General features: G+C 47.2%; 5 protein-coding genes across 5 annotated transcripts; 4 read left to right on the forward strand and 1 right to left on the reverse strand.

Moving 5' to 3' along the window:
- Positions 1-18: 18 nt before the first annotated feature.
- On the forward strand, positions 19-4,697 carry SERLADRAFT_359881 (glycoside hydrolase family 3 protein; the record flags this gene model as incomplete). The annotated part of the gene is made up of 16 exons (XM_007314721.1): positions 19-266; positions 435-543; positions 800-916; positions 969-1,039; positions 1,096-1,329; positions 1,388-1,512; positions 1,570-2,137; positions 2,195-2,401; positions 2,462-2,600; positions 2,655-2,836; positions 2,897-2,927; positions 2,995-3,170; positions 3,231-3,297; positions 3,363-4,346; positions 4,404-4,530; positions 4,585-4,697. 14 exons carry the CDS (start codon positions 19-21, stop codon positions 3,603-3,605), a joined length of 2,517 nt encoding a protein of 838 aa, XP_007314783.1.
- A 133-nt stretch (positions 4,698-4,830) lies between these two features.
- On the forward strand, positions 4,831-7,868 carry SERLADRAFT_380464 (uncharacterized protein; the record flags this gene model as incomplete). Its single annotated transcript, XM_007314722.1, has 8 exons — positions 4,831-5,374; positions 5,443-6,002; positions 6,059-6,526; positions 6,589-6,742; positions 6,804-7,220; positions 7,317-7,361; positions 7,427-7,631; positions 7,707-7,868. The coding sequence occupies 3 exons, from the start codon at positions 4,864-4,866 to the stop codon at positions 6,074-6,076; spliced, it is 1,089 nt and encodes a 362-aa protein (XP_007314784.1).
- Positions 7,869-9,161: 1,293 nt separating this feature from the next.
- SERLADRAFT_406075 (uncharacterized protein) lies at positions 9,162-15,346 on the reverse strand (the record flags this gene model as incomplete). The annotated part of the gene is made up of 30 exons (XM_007314723.1): positions 9,162-9,211; positions 9,339-9,341; positions 9,408-9,419; positions 9,627-9,629; positions 9,770-9,804; positions 9,835-9,880; positions 9,907-9,940; positions 10,051-10,053; positions 10,118-10,193; positions 10,341-10,382; positions 10,413-10,454; positions 10,486-10,527; positions 10,703-10,751; positions 10,782-10,855; positions 10,926-10,967; positions 11,068-11,214; positions 11,284-11,325; positions 11,356-11,431; positions 11,493-11,534; positions 11,560-11,643; positions 11,703-11,769; positions 11,913-11,915; positions 12,035-12,099; positions 12,299-12,320; positions 12,369-14,187; positions 14,229-14,323; positions 14,494-14,730; positions 14,788-14,946; positions 15,000-15,191; positions 15,251-15,346. 30 exons carry the CDS (start codon positions 15,344-15,346, stop codon positions 9,162-9,164), a joined length of 3,699 nt encoding a protein of 1,232 aa, XP_007314785.1.
- A 368-nt stretch (positions 15,347-15,714) lies between these two features.
- SERLADRAFT_459191 (uncharacterized protein) lies at positions 15,715-17,004 on the forward strand (the record flags this gene model as incomplete). Its single annotated transcript, XM_007314724.1, has 3 exons — positions 15,715-16,141; positions 16,209-16,472; positions 16,550-17,004. The coding sequence occupies 3 exons, from the start codon at positions 15,802-15,804 to the stop codon at positions 16,840-16,842; spliced, it is 897 nt and encodes a 298-aa protein (XP_007314786.1).
- A 469-nt stretch (positions 17,005-17,473) lies between these two features.
- nps2 (putative nonribosomal peptide synthetase) lies at positions 17,474-22,126 on the forward strand (the record flags this gene model as incomplete). Its single annotated transcript, XM_007314725.1, has 5 exons — positions 17,474-17,989; positions 18,043-18,661; positions 18,720-19,111; positions 19,185-20,558; positions 20,627-22,126. 5 exons carry the CDS (start codon positions 17,474-17,476, stop codon positions 22,124-22,126), a joined length of 4,401 nt encoding a protein of 1,466 aa, XP_007314787.1.
- Positions 22,127-22,139: the final 13 nt, after the last annotated feature.

Consider the following 22,139-nt stretch of genomic DNA (forward strand, 5'->3'; position numbering starts at 1 on the left):
TTTTGTGAGTTGGTCAGGATGGTCTCGGGAAAGCTGCTGTCGTTACTTTGCATTCTGCCTTTTGTACTCGGGGCACCCAATGCTCTCGCACCGTCGAGCTCTGCAACGCCCACCACGGTCACCGTTCCTCCGAGCTCGCTTTCGTCAAAGCCAAAGGAGTCGAGCACGGCGACGAGCACATCTTTGACCGCGACCTCGTCGTCTGTCTCGTCGTCGACGCCATCCTCTGCATCGACCTCAACCTCAACGCTCCTTTCATCACTTTCGTTGCCTCTTACATCGCTCCTGCCATCGCTCCTTCCGCCTCTTTCACCCACCTCGTCCTCAGCAAGCACAACTCATGTAGCCACAGAGCCTGGTGTATCGACCCTTCCAATCTCTCACTATCCTTTCACTCCTTATCCTACGCCCACTTTGGCACCAAACCCTCCCAGTTTCCCCTCAACTGATCCTCTTCACCCACCTGAAGTTAGCAGCGATCCCACCCTGATCCCTGATTTCGCGCCTGCTTGGGCAGCAGCATACTCCAAGGCTAAGCAACACGTTAGTATCTCCGCTGTCGATTTGTTATTCGCCTCTTTTGCTTCTGTGCTTTATTCTTTAATTGGCGGCCATCAAGTAGATTCTTTTTTCGAGGGATGAGCGAGACAGGAAGCTCATTTTTATGCGCATACACCCTGAGACGAGATATACTAGGAAATGAGCTGGTTCTTGTACTAGCAGTCTACTGATCGCACTACCTTTTCTTCTCGCTCGAATTGCGCGAGTGATTCTGGATTACGCTGACAATTTATTGTAGCTTGCAGATTATACTCTCGAGGAGAAAGTCAACATCACCACAGGTGTTGGTTGGGGCAATGGTCTCTGTGTCGGTAACATTCCCGCCAACAAAAACTTCCCAGGTTTATGCCTTGAGGTATTATTCTTTCGTTTTGGTAATTTCATGTACAAAACTGACTTGCCCAAAGGATTCGCCTCTTGCTGTCCGTTTCGCCGATTTTGTGACGGCCTTCCCAGCTGGCATCACCACTGCTTCTACGTGCGTATTTTGCATATTGAAATATGTGATACCATTCCTTATGCCCCTTTTGATAGATGGAACCGTGCCCTCATTCGTGCTCGCGGCTTGGCTTTGGGCAGCGAGCACAAGGGCAAGGGTGTCAATGTCGCCCTTGGCCCCATGATGAACATGGGCCGTATTGCCCAGGGTGGTCGTAACTGGGAAGGTTTCGGTGCTGATCCTTTCTTGACGGGCGAGGCAGCCTATGAGACCATCCTTGGTATGCAGAATGGCGGAGTCCAGGCCTGCGCGAAGCATTTCATCAACAAGTAAGTTTCTGTTGCATCCCATCAGAAGCGCATACCCTCATCGCCCTCCCGTCAACAGCGAGCAGGAGCACATGCGCACACAGGATTCTGCCAATGTAGACGATAGGACCCAACATGAGATATATGCGCATCCTTTCCTGCGCAGTGTCATGGCAGGTGTATCTTCCGTCATGTGCAGCTACAGTGAGTTCAGATTGAACCCCGTTTCTCGCAAGGGATAGTATTGAACCGAGTACGCAGACTTGATCAATGATACATACGCCTGCAACAATGATAAAATGATCAATGATATCCTGAAACGGGAATATGGCTTCCAAGGATATGTCATGTCCGATTGGCAAGCCACTATGGCCACCCTTTCTGCCGTTGCTGGGCTGGACATGACCATGCCTGGCGATATCACGTTCGATTCTGGAGACTCCTACTTTGGCGGTAACCTCACCGCCTTCGTCCAAAACGGCACCATCTCACAAGCACGAGTTGACGATATGGCCACACGCATCATCGCCGGATGGTACTATCTCCACCAAGAATCTGACTACCCCGAAGTCAGTTTCAACGCGTTCAACACTCTGGATGAGGCGACGAACAAGCATGTTAACGTTCAGTCGGACCACTACAAGATTGTCCGCGAGATCGGCGCTGCTGGAAGCGTGTTGCTGAAGAATGAGCGTGGCGCTTTGCCTCTCAACAAGCCTAGGAACCTCATACTCGTCGGAAGTGATGCAGGTCCTGGAATATCCGGCCCCAACGAGTTCTCCGATCAGGGTGGATCAGACAGATTCCTTGCTATGGGCTGGGGATCTGGGTAAGTTTTAGGGGCATTTGATTTTTGAGCTTCCTTAACCGGAATTCCGTTGTTCAGAACTGGTTTATTCCCGTATTTGATCACTCCTTACGAGGCTATACAGGAACGTGCTCGCCAGGACGGAAGCAGTATTTTCTGGGACTTTGATGACTGGAACACTGCCAATGCCCAAACTCTTGTGACTGGCCAGAGTGCTGCCATCGTTTTCATTAATTCTGACTCTGGTGAAGACTACATCACCGTTGACGGCAATGAGGGCGACAGGTTTGTGCTGTTGTTCTAGCCTTTGCCATGCCTCTGCTCATTTGTTTCAATCCTCGACAGGAAGAACTTGACGGCTTGGCACAATGGTGATAACTTGATCCAGGCTGTTGCTTCCAACAACAACAACACGATCGTCGTCGTCAACAGTGTCGGTCCTCTCATCATCGAGCCTTGGATTGAACACCCCAACGTCACTGCCGTAAGCATCGTACTAATACACTATGTTCTACTCAGGCCTGACACTGCTTTGTAGGTCGTCTGGGCAAGTATCGGTGGTCAGGAAGGTGGTAACGCTATCGCAGATGTGTTGTATGGTGCCTACAACCCATCTGGCAGACTTCCGTATACGATTGCCAAGAGCCCTGCCGACTACCCTGCTCAGCTCATCACAGGAGGCTCTGGTAGTGACATTCTGGCCATCAATTATACTGAAGGGTAGGTGAACTATTCAGCTATATGCTGTCTCTAGGATTAATTGAGACTTGTTGGGTTCAGACTGTTCATCGATTACCGCCACTTTGATGCGGTAAGTGTGTTTTCTCCTGCACTACAAAGAAAAGACCACGGACTCAAGGGCGTTCTTGTTAACTCAGGCCAATATTGAACCTCGCTTCGAGTTCGGCTTCGGTCTGAGCTACACGACGTTCGAGTACTCTCAGGTCGATATCTCGGCTATCTCGTCCTCAGATCACCCGCAACAGAGCTTGATACAAGCTTGGGAGAACGGCGATGCTACCCCTATCGCAGAAGGTTCTTCAACAGCGCTCTGGTAAGTAGTATAGTAGTATTACGTTTATTGCCATGATTCCTTACTCATCCTCGCATCCAGGCTTCACGAGCCCGCCTTCAAGGTGACTTTCCACGTCAAAAACACCGGTTCACTCTCCGGCACCGAAGTGAGTGCAAATACCGATTCGTGATTCCTGACTATATCGTGACAATGACAAAACCCCTTTCCCAGATCCCTCAGCTGTACATTCACCACCCAGCAAGCGCCGCTGAGCCTCCTTCCGTGCTGAAGGGCTTCACCAACGTGAAGGTTTCCCCTGGCCAGACTGAGCATGTTTCGATCACGCTTTCCCGCTACGATCTCTCGATCTGGGACGTTGTTGCGCAGGGGTGGCGTAAGCCCAGTGGTGAGATTACGTTCTCAGTTGGTGCGAGCAGCCGCGATTTCAAGCTCAATGGTACCATTCCTACTTGATTGATCCACTGTCATTTCATTCTTTGTCAGATATCTCTGATCATTTCTTGTATTGTCTGTTGAAAATTATTGTGGGGCATATATTTCTTGTGGTGAATATTGTTTTTAATAATCATGTACCTGCGCTACACGTAGACCACCTAGTGAATGAAAGTATACAATCCGAAAGACACCAGTTGGCCAAACCATCCAGCAAACGATACATTGTTTTTGAAGTACAGAGATACTACTGCAAGGTTCCGTTCGAGACCCTACAGGAAATACAATAATACACCAATACCAAACACATTAACTGCCAACCACACGTGCTACTTATACAGGAGGCGAAACAAGAGGTGTGATGAGAAAAGAATCACTGCGCGACCCCATCGCCATCGCCGGACGCTCCATCAACCGCCATCTTCTGCTTTTCCTCCGGATCTAACCAACTATCCTCCACAGTAGCCTTGACGCGCCTGACATACTCCTTCATATTTTCTCTGTACAGCTGTGCGGCCTCTGCGTTTGCAGGGCTGTTTGGGTTTGGATCGTGTAGGAGAGACTGTATGGAGGTGAGGATGGCGGCGACGTCGTAGGTGGGAGACCACCGGTTCTGGAGGATGTCCAGACAGAGTTCGCCATTGGCGTATACGTTTGGATGGAACATGCGGGAGAGGAACTTGACGGTGGGTGGCTTGTTAGGGTAGGACTCGTCGAATGTGAGGAGGAGCTTGAAGGTGCCGTCTTCGAAGGGGGTGTCGGCTGCAGAGTAGTATGCTGAGCCTGACGCGATCAAGCATGAAGCATAGAGAGGCTTACCTGGGCCGAAGATGACGGCGTTCCAGACCATGATGTTGTCTGGGCATGGGCTCCCTGATATACCGCCTGGCGGGTCTGTGGAGAGGCGTTTGAAGTCGCGGATGAGACGTCTTCTGCAGTTTGTAGACTAGATGATGACTTGAATACATTATGCGTGCATATGGTTTCATTTTATACGCACCATGGTGATTATTATTTTGAGATGAAGCTGGCTCTTGTGGTGGGGTGAAGGTAAGAAAGTGGTAGAAGGATACGCGTAGAAGTGAATGAGAAGTGGCCACAGCGATTGCACCCAAAGACCTGTAATCAGGAGGATTAGTAAGCAAAACCAGGATATCTACTCCGCGGCGGTGTGTGCCACCGGAAGAAGCCGACGACCCATTGAGTATAATAAACAGAGCACTGGACTGGCTGTTGTCTGTTACTAGCAACGCTCCGTAGTTCTCTATTCCTTACCACCATGTTCTTCAAACGCAAAGACCAGAACTTGATACCTCCAGTGTCCCAGCCATCGTTGGCCCCGTCAAGCACTCGTGGAACAAGCCAGCGGAGCGTGTCGCCTCTACCCAGCTATCGCTCAAACGCCTCCACTTACGTCCCAAGCAGAGATGGCGACCCTTACAACAAAATGACCAGCAGAAGTAACTCTGCTGGTGCCAATGTAAACGACGACTATCACCCACCTCCCAGATATAACCCAGAAGACGCTCAGCTGCAGAAGAATCGCAACGAGCTCTTTGCCGGATACAACCCCGAGAAAAGCGGTGGTTCAGGTCGCTTCTTTGATGGCCCCCCTGCAGGAAGAGAACCTCCGCCAGGAGAGGAGAATGATGAGGATGTGGAAGGTATTCGTCAGCAGACGAGGTACTTGAAGCAAGAAAGTGTTAATTCTACACGGAATGCTCTCCGTCTTGCTCGTGAGGCTGAGGAGACAGCCCGCGGTACCTTGACGAGACTTGGCGATCAATCTGGTACGTGTGACTTTTTTCCTTTTTCATAAAAGGGTGTGATTGTCGCTAATCCGTGTTATTTATTTCAGAAAAACTGGCCAATACTGAACGTCACCTTGACGTAGCAAAGGGCCACACTGCTCGAGCTGAGGATAAGACTGATGAGCTCAAACAACTTAACCGGTCCATTTTCCGCCCTGTCATAACTTGGAATAAGGATGCGAAACGTGCTGCTAAGGAACAAGAGATCCAACAACGGTACGAAGAAGAGCGGAGTGAGCGTGAAAAAGCTATGATGGACATCAGGGACACCCAGAATCGTCTAGGCCGTGCTACCACCTACGGGAGGCAGGATGACGACGACGAGGGCATCTCTCCCGGAGGTGGAAGCTCTAGGATGCGTACCGCAGCACAGCTCTCGGCGAGGAAGGAGCAGCGCAAGCGTTATCAGTTCGAAGCCGGTGCTTCTGACGATGAGATTGAGGATGAATTGGATGATAATTTAGAGGAAGTTTCGAACGTGACAAAGGGTCTAAAGGCACTTGGTATGGCTATGGGTCAAGAGTTGGATCGACAGAACGAGCGAATTGAGGTAATCGATGGTAAGACCAGAAACCTTGATAACAGAGTATTCAGGAACACCGAGAAAGTGCGTTGGTTCGTCAAATTGATTTTCACTCTCGCTCATTCAGATGTCTCCTATAGCTCAAGAGAATCAAGTGATCTGAATATCCTTCGACGTATATCATCACCTCATGGTCGCATATCATATCACCGAGACAAAGGGGTCGGGGGTTTTATGCAAGACGTTTTCTGTTTCTTCAAGTATATTATTGGGCTGGAAAGCAGACGGTCGTTACAAGCTTTGGATACTGTGTATATCTTGACAACACGATGGACAATATGGATTATCATGCTCGTACCACTTCGATGTTAATGTGCTAGGGGCAACCCCGCCTCAGTATTACCTCGCCCGTCAAGATCTTTCAACGGTATCGAGAATTCTACTAGACTGGTAATGTGATTTCATCTTCTCTGTTGAGTAATCTGCCCTCCATCCCTCCTTCGACCATTAAGCACTGTCCGGTGACATGCCCTGAGACAGTTCCCGATGATAACATCGCAATCTGGTTAGCAATATCCCGAGGAGTCGCCACTTTCTTCAAAGGCGTCCTACGAGCCCATCATATTATCAGCATACACGTAACTCTTCCATAGAATAAGGAAGGTCGTACGACGCAAGAGCTTGGTATACCACCCTTGGATCCTTCAAGGTTTCCTCGGCCATCGGCGTCTTTACCCATCCAGGTGCAACTGTGTTGACTCTACCTTTAGGCGCAATCTTGACGATTTCATTCTTCAGCGTCATCGTCAGTCCGTACATCATTGCTGCACCGATAATGGCGCCATCAGGTCTCACACAAGATGCACGAGGGACACATCCTCTCACCGCTTTTTGTAGCGGAGTAGTCTGCATGTCCAGCTTCTCCGTACTTTCCAGCTGTGCTCCCGACAAACACTATGGCAGCTTTTTCTTTCGCCGCCGAACTCGCACCTTCGAGTTTTCTCAGATACTCCCTACAGACCAAGAACGAGGATGTCAAGTTGCTCGACAAGGTCGAGTTCCACTGGTCCAGTGACATCTTCGCTACTGGTACGTCCGCCGGAGGCCAGTAGCCGTGGTTGACGACTGCGACCTGCACAGGGCCGAATGTTTGTTGAGATAAGAAATTAAACATCTCGATGACGTCTTTTTCGCTGGAAAGATTTGCCTGTACGAGTTGGAGGTGGCTCGAAGTTGTTTTTAGCAGATCTCTGAGGGGCTCTGCGTTGGTGTTGTAGTGGGCGGAGACGTTCGCACCCAATGCTATTACAGTATTGTGGTATAATGAATGCGCCCGACATGCCAGCACTCTCGTTTGAACGCATTCCACACATACAAATTCGGGAAAGTAGTACTCACACAAGTAAAGACGAGTAGTTTCAAGACCGATGCCACCACTGGCGCCTTGCATTGAGATGGCGAGTTTCAGACGATGACACAGATAATGGGATGGCTTCATTCAGATTCACCTGTGACCAAGACGTGTACGTTATTTAACCCGAGATCCATCACTTGAAATGATGTGCAGGAGGTGCTTTGATAATAGAGTGCTGAGCGAGAGAAAGGTTGTTTTGTAGTGAGAATGCTGACTTGATTCAGTCTGGTTGTTTATGCCAGTGGGAGCCATGTGTGCACCCGGATCGCTGCTCCTGCTCTTGGGCCATATGACCCTGACTTGAATCGATTAGAATTTACAATATTTTAGTTTCTCTAATCTGTTTCTTGCGATTTCCCAAATGACGGTTTTACCTGGATTGTCAAGGTCCCTTCCAGGATCTTCCCAGTCCACTGATGCGAGAGGAGGATTTGGAGCCATGGACAAGGGAATCTGCATAATGCGATAAGATAAGATGAGTAGTCTGGGACTGATTCGGTCACTGTTTATGGACGTTTCTGATAACACGCTTTTCTAGGTTTCGCCGTGGTGTGTAGCTACCAAGGCTAACCTACTCAAAACACAGACTCATGGCCACGATTATTCGGTCTGCCAAGTACTAGTCAGGCTCAGACTGGACAATCAACGCCTGGCAGAGTATAATATCAATGTCCAGCTTGCCCACGTTCTTTGGAGTTCCCCACCTGCCTCCGACTACAACCTCCCAAGCCCCACGTCAGCCTGCTGGACTTTTAAACAAAGCAGACCGACTTTTCTTCGTTCTCCATTGGTATAGATACTAATGGGACGACGAGGAAAAACTCGGAATCGTACTAGCTCGGCGAACGCGGTAGGGAAGGTCAGAGCAACTCACTAAATATATTTGCAACAGTGTTGAAACAAGTTTAGACCTGAATGCAGGTAACGTTCACAGAGTATCCTTATACCATGAAGAATGAAGCTTGAGCGCAAATAATCTGACAGAACGGCAATCCAATCAGCATACATGCCACCTAGCATAACGAATACATCGCAGAGCAAACAATGCACGAGAGCACACGAGAAAACACGGCTAATCCAACACCCTTTCCTTCCCTCCTCCCTCTCTCCCTCCCTCCTCTCACCCTTTCATCATCATTTGACCTCCACGAGACATAAACCCCACCAAACACCATAAATCCAGGTGGTCCACCGAAACCGATAAGAAAAAAATTGATTTGGGATCGCATACGCAAACACTATCAGCCATACTCCGTCTCATCTATAACAGTAATGCACCTTGAAATACCATCCGATCATGCTAGAAACTTGGACTCTCGAGGTTCGCAGCATTTCTTTGGAAGATGAATCAAGTGTTCGGTTTAGCATGGACATGGCGCAGCTGACACTGAAAACTGACCTAAGAGGGCTAATTCAGTCAAAACGGAAAACCTGTTCAACGATGCCCCTGTTCTTTCGATCCGTCTGAAACAAGAGAAAACATTAGGATATATGAAAGACAGTATTACGGTTCACGTACTCGCTGGTGATAGAGGATATAGCATGTGCATTTAAAAACGACCTCTAGGTCAAATGATAGGAACGACACACCCACTAACGATGAACGGAACGATTAATTACTCGAAATTCAATTTGAGTTGGTGATTGGGAACACGTACTTCCTACAATGTATCACCAGGATACCAGTTACTTCAGCACATAATGCTCAAATATTAATATTTTATGTCTTACCATCTAGATAGCATTGGTCACGGCGGTATGCAAAACAATATGGCTGTAAATTTTGTAGAAAGGTTGACGACGATAAAACGTACAATCTGTAATGAGATTCAGTTAGCAAGGGTCCCGCCTTCCAATACATGAAATGGTTGCAAACCATCTGCAACGGAAGTAAAGGATTTAAAGAACTCAGGGCCGGCTGTACGAATGCATGAAGTGTATCCTCTGCATACAAGCAAACAAAGGATCTGCAATGGTAAATGCGTTCGATAAAAGAAAGCACGCACCACCTAATAAAGAAGAGCAAAATAGCGTTAGGTATATGTTAATAACGTAGCTCAAAATATAAGAAGTACCTTGCGGATTTCCTGGCAATATAATTGAGGTATGAATGTCAGTGAACAAATTAGTAGAGATGATGCCAGCTAATAACCTCATCCTGGAAACATAAGAGAACACAGACTTAACAGAAATATGCAAATAGAAGGAACGAGAAAGACGAACTTTCTGTAAAAAATGAGAATAAACACCAGAATAAACAATGTGTGCCCAGGTAAAGGGGCAAAAGAACTCACTGTCTGAAAATATCATATCAAGTGTGATAGTCAACAAAATGTCTGGTTTGCAAAGGAACAAGAGAAACATACAAACTGAGAATATCACCAACGCCATGATGTCAGCCAAATGTTTGACACGCAAAGGGACGAGAGGAACTTACAGGCTGAAAACATCACCCAGGCCTTGGCAGTCAGTCTGGCGCACAAAAGGAGAAGAGGAACTTACTTGCTGATAATGCCGTCAAGGGGATGACAATCAGCCAAATGTCTGGCTTGCAAAGGGATGAGAGAAACTCACTTCCTGAGAATACCATCAAGGGTATGACAGTCAGCTAAATGTCTGGCTCACAAAGGGACGGGAAGAACGTACAAACTGAGAATATCACCAACGGCATGACAGTCAGCCAAACGTTGGACAAGCAAAGGGACGAGAGGAACTTACAGGCTAAGATTACCCAGGCGTTATGAGTGCCAAATGTCGGGCAAGAAAAGGGACGAGAGGAACTTACTTGCTGAGAACGCCACGAAGGGCAATGACAGTCAGCCAAATGTCTCATACACAAAGGAACAAGAGCAACTTGCACGCTAATGACATCATCAAGATCATGATAGTCAGCCAAATGTCAGACACTAGCACGCAAAGGGACAAGAGGAGCTTACACGCTAAGGACATCACCCGGGCCATGACAGTCAGCCAAATGTCTGGCACGCAAAGCGAGAAAAGGAACGTACCCGCTGAGGATGTCACCAAGGGCATGGCAATCAGCCAAATGTCTGACGAGCGAATGGAGAGGGAGAACTTACGCGCTAAGGACACCACCCAGGCCATTACAGCCAGCAAAACGTCTGACACGCACCAGAGATGAAAGATACGTACACTCTGAGAATGTCACGAAGGGTATGACAGTCAGCCAAATGCCTGACGTGAAAAGGGAGAAGAGAAACGTACATACTGAGAATGTCACCACGGGCATGACAATCAGTCAAATGTCTAGCATGTAAAGGGACTAAAGGAACATACACCCTGGGAATGCCACCAAGGGCATGATAGTAAGCCAAATGTCGGACACGCAGATGGGGCGAGAGGAACTTACACGCTAAGGACATCACCAAAGGCATGGACAACCATCCAAATGTCAGACACTGACATGCAAAGGGACGAAAGGAGCTTACACGCTAAAGACATCACCCAGCCATGACAGTCAGCCAAATGTCTGGCACGCAAAGAGATGAGAGGGACGTACATCCTGAGATTGTCATCAATAGTATGGATAGTCAGCCAAATGTCTGGCTTGCAAAGGGACGAGAGGAACATACAAGCTGAGAATGTCACGGAGGGCATGACGCTCAGCCAAATGTCTGGTTCGTAAAAGGACGAGATGAACACACCACCTGAGAATGCCACCAATGGCACGAGTCAACCAAATGTTTGACACAAAAAGGGACAAGAGCAACTTACATGCTAAGGACACCACCAAATTCATGATAGTCAGCCATATGTCTGGCGCGCAAAGAGATGAGAGGGACATACATCCTGAGATTGTCACCAATAGCATGACGGTCAGCCAAACGTCCGGCCCGTAAAGGGACGAGATGAACGCACCACCTGAAAATGTCATCAAGGGCATGACAGTCAACCAAATGTTTGACACGGAAAGGGACAAGAGCAACTTACATGCTAAGGACATCACCAAGGTCATGATAATCAGCCAAATGTCTGACGTGAAAATGGACAAGAGGGACATACAATCTAAAAAAACTCCCAAGGGCAAGGCAATCAGTCAAATCCGTGGCACCCAAGAGGACATAAGCGAACGTACAACCTAAAATGCCACAAGGGGCATGACAGTCAGCCAAATCCGCAAGAGGACAAGAGGAACGTACGTCCTAAACCGCCACAAAGGGCAGTCAGCCAAAAGTCAGGCACTGCGAAGAGAAAAGAGCGACATACGTGCTGAGAATGTCATGAAGTTCGTAAAATATGATGTGGGTGAGCCAGCTGAAGTATTTGCATAGAGTGGTTTAATCGTACATACTGGTAAATACAAGAAAGTTAGCAAATACTTCGGCGGTGTAGCAAACATAAAAGCTTACTTTCTAAAGCATCATAAGGGCCAGAAATTCTCAGCGGAAAATATTGTGGGACAAAATTGCGAGCAACCTACATACTGCAGGAACAATGTCAAGTCAAAGCACATAAATTGATTAGCCATCAGGTAGCATGGGCAAGGACAAACGACGCACAAACTAATCCAATGATCTTATTCATCAGCGACCATTTATAAATACATTAAAAGTACTTACATTCTATGTGTGTGGTCAATCTCTTCAAGTGCAGGCTGTATGTAAGTGGAACACGTACTTGCGACGCACATGCGGAGATAGATCAGGTCAAATTTAGTCTGTATCATTTTGAACTGACTCACAAGCTGTTGATCAGAGTGGAATAAAGCGGATTTTAGGTCAAATAGCCTTGCATTTAAAGCTTGGACTACGCACTAGCTAATAATATATAAACTTAAGAGTGAGATAAATGCACGGTGTGAGTACTATACATACTAGCTAAACCCAATTTCAACAGGGCAAAGGTTCAGGATACTTCATCGTCATGGACCATGTTAGAAGGGAGAAAATTCGCACATAAGTATGGACTAGCATATTATTTAGGCTAGTTAGCGTCAACAGCAAACCTTGAGGGTACTTCGAGAGTTCCTACATAGAGTTGAATCAGATAGGCTTCACATCAATATTACGGCTTACTTGAGGCGAAAAAAGTGGTGCTTCCTTGTATATTGTGGCATTCATATTATTCATAATCATAGAGTGCAACCAAGGATCAAGGGAACTACTGGCAAAGTTTGTCAGAGAATCTTTAAGTAAAAAAATTAAAGACAAGTCCGAAGGATATCGCTCCTCTTCAGACAATGCTTTGTGCAGGTGATTCAACCACTCCTTGACAGCGTACGACAATGGTTGAACCCCAAACCAGAACTCCGCCTTGTTTCTTTCTATGATATTCAGACAATTAATGGCAATGGAGAGGTGACGAGTAGGGGGATTGATGAAATAGTTGCCTGAACGTGCTGGAGCCAACAAAAAATCCTTTAAAGAAGTGTGAACCAGTTGCACCAGATCGTCATCAGATTCGGGAATGAGGAGGATTGACTGAATACTAAGAAAAATCTCTACAAGGCGTCGTGAGGAAATATTTAACAAAGAAGCGAGATGCTTGATGGGTAGTGGATCTTCAAGAAGGAGGAGGGTGCCCATTATCTGCATGAGATCGACCATATTTCCAGGTACCCCGTCCGGATACAAAGCATTCGAGAACACCTGAGAATACAGATCATCTAGGCCATGTGCCTTTAGTGCGTCCAGAAGTTTCCGGTGCGGCATCCCCCCTGCTCTACTAACAAAATCGACGAATGTGGACGAGTAGATATAGGATCCCGAAGCTTCTTTGACGAGAGTGTCAAGGACTTCAGACGAAGGCCAAGGCTCTGGTACCTTATCCGTGGTCATAAGTAGGCGATTCGCATCATATATTGTTTCGAACTCGGACTGGAAAAACATGCGGATATCTCCCGCAGCGTTGAAGTTTTGTAGCTTCAATTGAAGTGTAAGATTTCTGGCGTTTCGAGTTTCGAGTTTTTTACGGAGATATTCTTCAACCCTGCTAGTGATAAAAAGACAAAAAGGAACCCGACCATTCCTGGCCCCACAGGCATCGACTACAGCATCAATGAATTCATCCATTAATGTTCTGTCCTGGTGTCCACACTCGTCCAAACCGTCGATAACGATCACCATGCGTTTACGCTTGAAAAAATTTCGTATACGTTTTGAGCATGCAAGCATGGGTTCCATGATGAGTTTGTCAAACTGGTAGCTGAGTGGAGTGTTCAAAATGGAGGGTTCTTTATTGAGGGCATTTTGTAACAACGGTTCCATGCCTCTGACTGTAGTCGAGAGCTGAAAAGCGAGCGTTGGAATAAGATGGGAGATTTTGTCTCGATTTCCTATTCCTCTGAAGAAGAAGAAACTGGCGGCAAGTTTCCTCTCGTCAGCACACCATTCCGCTATAGTCTGCGCGATAGTTGATTTTCCAGATCCAGCAGAGCCATTTAGCCAGCAAATTGGAAGACTAGTACGGTCCGCCCATTTTTGGATCGTCTCGAGGACATCCTTCCGAGTGCCTTGCAAACATCGGGCCTTTTTCCCAGAGCGATTCTGGTACGAAGCATTGACTGGTTGTAGCAGCTGGTGTAAACCAGGTATGGCTGACCCCCGATAACTGAGCTCAGATCTCAAGGCTGATAAACACCACACACCATCAGGGCTGCCATGAGTAACATTCGTGACGTTGTGCACAACGGGCTGTAGACTCCCAGAAAAATCGCTGAAAATGCTGTGTTGAGCCTGGGTGTTGTTGGAATTATTGAATACGCCAGCAGTGGGCACTAGAGAGGTGCGTTGCTTGATGAAGCGAAGATCTCCAGACGTTTCACCAGAAGTGTTGTGGTGAGACTGTGGTATGGATACTGTGTTGATTACGAGGCATGGGGAGGGAGCCTGAGACCTGAAGGATGAACATAGGTATATAAGTAGGATATCAGTAACTTATTAGCACTCATTCGACTATTGTAGCGCTGGATTTCTCTATGACCAAGGCCCTTGTTCATGTCAACATTGATATCTATCATGCTTTCCTGTAACTAGACAAAAAGATACAAATACAAGAGGGATGGCAATGCGAAGAAGCGACGAATTTGGAGGCACGTGAACCAATTAGAAAATAATCTACAACTACAGCTTGGATCAAGGCTAGATTACAAAACAGGATCTACAAAGGACCAAGATTTTCCCAAATGGCATGGTTTAAGACATTAGATGAAGATCCGTCAGGTGCCAGCGTCTCTAAATTATCCTTGTCGTCGGCAATTTTGTCAAGCCATTTGGCTGCACCTGAGAGGTTGGCAACTTTTGCACAAGCCGCATGCAAGGCCGGGAGTTCCCCAGACGGGAGCGGAAGGTTGATGGGATCCGACGAAGTGAATGTAACCGTATGGGGCACTACATAACCTCTTCTGGCTGTACAGACACGATAACAGTTAAGAGATGGCTGTGTATAGATGCAATGACCCAGCACAAGAATCCAAGAATCCAGCCTACAACTCACAGTCTTCTCAAACCACATCTGTAATCGATCGAACCAGTCGTGTACATCCTTCTCCATCGTCATAACGTTGAAAAGAGAATGGAATTTTTCACCATTCAGACTTTCAATGTTGTAGCCAAAGTGCTTTAAAACGGCCAACGCCGACGAAGAATAATCCTTCTGGACAGCGATGAAGCCAATGTCAATATCAATTATAACACAGAATAACAAACCTCTGCGCTCGTGTCCGTATCTGTTTTGGCTGAAATGTTGAAATACACAGAATCTGGTATAATGTGGGCACATTCTGTGTTCACGATGCCGCCGGCGTCGAGCACTTCAGTCAATGTAACAATTGACAGATCTTCTCCTTTGACGTCGTATTTCCCAGTCACTACGCATCGGAAACCGTCTCGGATAAGGGCCTTGATATAATGTTTTGAATCCAACAGCAGATAGTGAGTGATACAGAACAATTGCGCACCTGTTCTTTGGCTTCTCGGTGATAAGACGAAGCCGGAGTTCTTCCTTTAAAATTTTTGACTATTCCGTGATTAAGCTGAATGTATTCAGTGATCATGATTAGTAGCGGATTGGTAACTTACATGGGCGGATGAAATGGTCGAGGAAAAACTCTCCCAATGAACACAGGTGTTGTTGCTTCCCCTCAGGAATGTATCTCTTTCGCCATCCCGTGCATTGCCCGAATAGACGGCGCCTTGAGAATCAAATAACCCAAGATTCTCGCGTACATGACATGTCGGTCGTTGGAAGCAACAGCTTTCTCGAAGTCCAGACAGACTTGATAGGCGCCGACAACATGAGTGTGGACAGGATCATCTGGTGAAAGAAGATCCTCAGCTTCCGCGACGGGGGGAAGGCTAACCGCGACCATGACCAAGTGAAGTAACCGACCCAGTGTAAATGAGTTCCGGACATTTGCGAGCTGACCTGGCTTGACTAAGCTTTTTTACGGAGGTCAAGTAGCAAAAACCATTTTCAGCATAGAACCTCTATCACCTTTCTTCCATCGCAATGCAGTTCTCAAAAATCATAAAAGCTGGCTTACGGGTGGCTTCAGTATCGCAGAGAGCTCGCTTCTCTGCTTCTTTGCCTGCAATTACCCATTTCCAGCCTCTACAGTCATCCTCTCCACTTTTCTCCGGGCGGAGGTTTCTGTCAACATCACAGCCATTGCGCGAGGAATATCTGCGCGAGGAATCTGAGGACGGAGGATTGGAAAAGGGAGAAGGCTTCAAACGAAAATTTCCCCCTGCCGAAACGCTTTTCGTCGGGAACCTACCTTTTGCAGCCAGCGAGGATGACCTCCGGACCATATTCTCGCCGTTTGGCAATGTGAAACGCGTAAATATTGGTATGTCAATTTTTTTTTTTAAAAAAAACTGCCAATTCATGTTCCTTCTGACATCCTTTGCTTTTAGCTGTACACCCCGACGGTACCCAACGCGGCTATGCGCATGTAGAATTCAGCTCAAAAGAAACCGCGATTCGTGTCATTGAATCCGACAAGGAAGATCCCATATATTTCCTGAGTAGGAATCTTGTGCTCGACTTCGCCCCACCTAGATCAAGAGTGTTTAATGAGCCATATCATACTCTTTATCTCTTCGACTTCAGAGGCGAAGAGAAAGATATTGAGGAGCTTTTTGCACCTTGGTCGGAAGACATTAAGAGGGTCACTCTGCGTGAGTTCGTTTACCGCTTGATGGTCTACTTGTCTCTCATTTTATTGCGTCGTCGGCAACTGGTGTGTCGAATATAGTGCGTGACGGAGCCACAGGTAGGTCATACGGCAATGGCTTTGTCGAATTTACGGATATCGACGTGGCTGCGAAAGTCCTGGAGTCTATGAATAACCGTAAAATGCCCAATGGGTGGTCCCTGAACCTGAACTTTGCTCACCCTCCGAGGTCCCGCAACACAGACCGGAATGAATATGGGATGCGGAAAAAGGAGTTTGGCCAGGGAAAGAAGTCATTTAAGAGGAGATCCCCTGGCTCGTTTGGTGGCGATCGGGGAGGTCCAAGGCGTTCCGATGATTGGGTCGATTCATGAAGATGTCCTGTGGCGTTTTGTGGGAGGGACTTGCTTTGGTATCTTTTTCAACCATCTTACCACGTAATCATATTTTTGACATATGTCAACTTCATACGCACCAGCGGTTTAACAATTTCCAAAACTGTACACGGCCCTATCTGCTCTTGAAAAATATTGAAATGGACTGAGAAGGCCGATCAAGAAGACACAACTCTCAAATTCCATTGTTACGTTCATTTATTGGTTTGTTTGGTAAAGGTTGCGTATACCCTGATGGGCCCCCTGTAATAAGTGATGATTATCTCAGGTACTGTAGCTGGCATCCGAAGTGCAGTCAGCGACACCCGAGTCCTTGGTTGGTGTAACTACTAACTGTCTAACCTAACTTACTTACCCTCACTACCCTATGATATGGACTTGCTAGTGGGCTCCGGGATAGGCAGCAACTTGTCAATGTACATACAGTCTACGCACGATTTACTAAAGCGAATTACGGTCTCACTTGTCTAGAACTGTTCGTACCGCAACTGAGTTTCAACCAGCCTCTAAGCCGAAAAGGATGATCCCATCCAGGTTAAAAGATGAGTCCTGTCCCTGTCCATGTTACATTATTCTGCTTCTACAATTGCTACACCACCCAGGCCTAAACATGTCGTCTGAAGACCTCATCGCTCTCTTCCGTCAGCGGGTCGCAACTGAACCTACTGCAATCGCTGTTCAAGATCGTTATTTCACCCTTACATATTCCGAATTGGAAAGATGGTCTAATAATCTTGGCCACGAAATCTTTTTTCGCCTGAAAAATACCGCAGGATCTGGCACAGTCGCCATCTGCATACCTCGTTCTGTCCTCTTTGTTGTTTCTGTTCTAGCTGTTATCAAAGCTGGTTTCTCTTATATACCTCTTGACCCTTCCGCGCCGCCTGCTAGACTTGACGATCAGGTCTTGCAGTCTGATGCGCGTCTTCTTCTTACCAGGTCAGGACATCAACTGACATCACTTGGCCGTGCCATTCCGTTCGACATAGTACCTTTCATGGAGCGCACTTGTATCTTTGGCCATACTGAACTTCCTTCATCCTGCTTAAATTCGCGAAACGACACACTTGTCATATTGTTTACATCCGGCAGCACTGGACGCCCCAAGGGAGTGCTAATTCAACATGTAAGTCTCATTTCAGTAGCCGTAAAATATTCTTCCACTCAATTCAAATGAAGCTTAGCATGGTGAATATGGTGAAAGCCCGTCTTTTGGAAATACAGCCAGGAGATTGTGTAGCCATGGTCAACAACATCACGTTTGATGCCTCTTCACTTGAAATCTGGAGCGCGCTTTGTCATGGCGGCACCCTTTTCGTTTTAACTGCACACCTTGCAGATACTGAAGCCGTCGTCGCTTTCTTCGTAGATAACTCGATCACGAAAACATTCTTACCAACCGCGGTTTTCCATCATGTTATCAGTGATGTATCCAACGCAGCTTCTCTCAGTAAAACACTTCGCATGTTGGTTGTTGGTGGCGAGAAACTCCAAACAGCTGCTGTCAAAAAGTTTTTCTCTCATGCACCAACTACTAGACTGGTTAATCTTTATGGCCCTACCGAAACTACCATTTATATCACAACTTTTGAGATACCTATGGACAACTTTGATTACGACGATTCGCTCTCTCGTCCAATACCTATAGGTCGTTGTCTTCCCAACACAACCGTTTACCTTTTGGATGATAAACTTCGTCCTGTGGAACCTGGTCATCCAGGTGAAATATGTATCGGCGGTGCTGGCCTTTCTGCGGGCTATCTTGGTCAAGCCGATATCACTTCCAGCAGCAAATTCGGTACGTCTGCTTCACACTTCACAACTACCAACTTCATTTTTACGTCTTATACCCACAGTCACGGTCAATGATCTAGAAGAAGATGGTTCTTCGACTCGAGTCTATCGTACTGGAGACATCGGCAGATTTATTCCATCCGTAGATGGTCCTCTACTGGAATTCATTGGACGAAATGATAATCAAGTTAAGATTCGTGGACAACGGCTAGAGCCTGGAGAGATCGAGGCTGTCTTGTGTGCTGGATCAGATGGGATAGACCAAGCCGCTGTTGTCGTAACTGCAGATGACCAAATTATAGCGTATGTAGTCCAAAATGATGATGTCAACATTACAGATCCCCCTGGACATCAGGAGCAGGCCAGCGACAGTGTGAGACTCCGGGAGGCTTTTTATCATCAACATTTCGAGAACATAGACCCGGCATTGGTTGGAGCCGATTTTACTGGTTGGGTGAAAACTTCCACTTGAAATAATTCGTCACCACCCCATTCTGACTTTGAATGATCTACTTTCTTTGATATAGGTTAGTATGTACGACGGAGTACCTATACCTCGATCAGAAATGCAGGATTGGCTTTCAGATACTTTGCAGAGTATTCCTGTGAAGCAGAGTGACTCGGTTCTGGAAATTGGGTGTGGAACTGGTATGATGCTGTTTTCTCTGGAACCACGTTGCCAAGAGTACTACGCCATGGATATGCTGGGTTCAGCACTGGATTATGTAAAAGCGCGTCTCGTCGAGCGAGGTCTACAAGAGAAAGTTACACTCTTCCAAGGAGTGGCCAACGAACTTGCCCAACTCCTTCCTAGCGAGAAACGATTCGATCTGATCATTCTGAACAGTGTCGTTCAATATTTCCCCTCTTCGGAGTATCTCCACACCGTGCTCAAACTATGTACCGATAAGCTCCAGGATGGCGGGCGCATCTTCCTTGGAGATATTCGTAATCTTGGTGTAGACAAGCATCACGACTTGGCTCGCGTACTACATTGTGATCCAGATCCTAACTTGCCCACTTCGGAGATCCATGACAGGCTCGATCAGTGGCAGCGTCGCCAAATGGAACTCAAGGTCAATCCGTCGTTCTTCTTCAGGCTTCAAAACCAGCCTGGAAGTCGTATCTCCCACGTCGAAATTGTACCCAAGATGATGTCGGCCCGTAACGAACTCAGTCAGTTCCGTTACCAGGTAGTTCTTCACGTTGGCCCCTCACCCGAGCTGGTGAAATCCGATCAATGGTTGGGATATACGACTGCTTCGCAGTTGCAGGAGTTATTAACCTCTGGTCAGGATATCGTGGCGGTTCGAGGCATCCCAAGCTCTCTTGTAGCCGTCGAACAAGGGGTACTCCAGCTCATGTCGTTTTCTTCACCGCCACCCACCGCCTCTGAGCTTCTTAGCGCGGCCACTGCTTTGGATTCGTGTGTCAATGCGCTATCACCACAAGATATCACCAAACTGTCTACAAGCCTTGGGTATCAAGTTGACATCAGCATCAAGTCTCTAGGCACTGACCGGTCCATGGCAGCTGTATTTTCGCGTGGCTCGTCGCCTGTCAAAGGCGATTTCAGTGCTATTGTAATTGATGAACAACTTACCAATTGTCCTGTGAAGTCTGTCGTCGAAACTCATCATGCTCGTGACTTGACCGTCAAGCTGCACGATCGTTGTCGCGAGAAGCTCCCATCATACATGGTACCTCATCGTATCATCGTCAAAGCTAGCTTACCTCTTACTGGAAATGGCAAAGTGGATCGCAGGATGCTTGCAGAATCCAGTATGTGGGCTGAGAGCCTACTCCTCGGGGCACAGTCCGAATTATGTCATCCCGAAAACGATATCCAAGCACAGGTTCAAGAGTGTATTGCTAAAGTCTTACATGAAGAACCTCTGAAGGTAGTTATTCATAAAATTCTACGCCTTTCTTCATTAAATCCTCACTATTGTTTTTCTAACTACCATAGATCCCTCTTCAAACCGACTTTATCTCTTTAGGCCTCCATTCGTTCCGCGCGCCGGAGCTAATGAACGTACTCCGCGCTCAATTTTCGATTCCGGACCTACCGTTCAGAGTCATATTCCAACACCCTACGGTTACAGCTTTGGGCCGCTTCTTGGAAGACCAGATCCGATCGACTTCGATCAAGCCCGAGGCAACAGTCTTGTCGGAACGTCGTGAAGTATCATACGACCGTGATGCTTTGCAGCAAGTTTTAGAGCGTCGCGGGTTGACGCCTGATGATGTGGAGGATGTCTACGAGACTACTCTTTCGCAGAGATTACTTTTGATGGGCCACTCTCGTCGCAGTTTCATGATGCACCAAGTGGTGACGGCACGCACAGACATCGATACATTTATAGGCGCCCTCGAAACTGTAATTTCGCGGCATACCGCTCTACGCTCCACTATCTTCGATGAACTTCAGCGCCAGGTCGTCTTCCGCTACCACCGGAAACTTCGGGATGAAATGGTTCATATCTACCCTGCTGAGGACGCTCAATCTCTAGAAAGCATTATTAGAGACGACACGCGCTATGCATTAACAGTTCCTGGCAATCTGATCAAGTTCGAACTATTCCGCACCGAACCACCCACCTTACTCATCATTGCCCACCACGCTATTATGGATGCTTGGAGCAGAGAATGTCTTCTGGCAGAGATTGACAGTGTCATTTCAAGACAGCAGCTCCCTGAGCCCATCCCATTCCGAAACTACGTGGACTACATAATTGCGGAAGGAAATCATGAATCTGATATTGCTTGGCACGTCAATCGAATCCGTACTGCAGACATTGTCGGTTTTCCCCAGTGTGAAAAGTCGATATTTACGAGTAGCTCTTGCCTTGGCCCCGACTTTTTGCGAGTCGAGCAGCTTTCTGGAATGGCGAAAGTCACTCAAACATACGGTATCAAATCATCGACACTTTCAAAAGTTGCCTTTGCGTTGATAAAGCGACACGAATCGAAACGTGATGTAGTGCTCGTTCCACAGGCAGAGGCGTGTCGAAGTCTACCGGTCAAGGGGATCACAGAGATCTGTGCTCCAACATACAACATCGCCATCGATCGCGTCGATTTCCTCTCGACCGATACAGTACTCGAGCTATTGCGCCGTACCCAAGACAACCAAGACAAGATGACTGATATTTCTGCTGTCAACTACGAAGCGGTATTATCTGCCATTGAGCAAGACATGACCCCATTTTCTACGTCCAGCTACAACTTCTCTTCGATCAAAGGAAATCCACCCTATAGGGCTATACAACCTGGACCGGCGGGAGCAGAGAATGATATCGGTATAGAATGGACGACTGTTGTCGAGGGAGAAGTAGTCAAGGTTAGAGTAGACTGTGACCCCATTTTCTCTGATCGTGTTCCAGCCTATGTCGACCAGTTCTTCGTGGCTTTTCGTTGGCTGGTAACTAATATTCAGGCCAGAAGTTTGGAAGGGTTGGAATCATAGGGGGGACTTTGAT

This window comes from Serpula lacrymans (genome assembly GCF_000218685.1).
Source record: "Serpula lacrymans var. lacrymans S7.9 unplaced genomic scaffold SERLAscaffold_3, whole genome shotgun sequence".
Classification (NCBI taxonomy): domain Eukaryota; kingdom Fungi; phylum Basidiomycota; class Agaricomycetes; order Boletales; family Serpulaceae; genus Serpula; species Serpula lacrymans.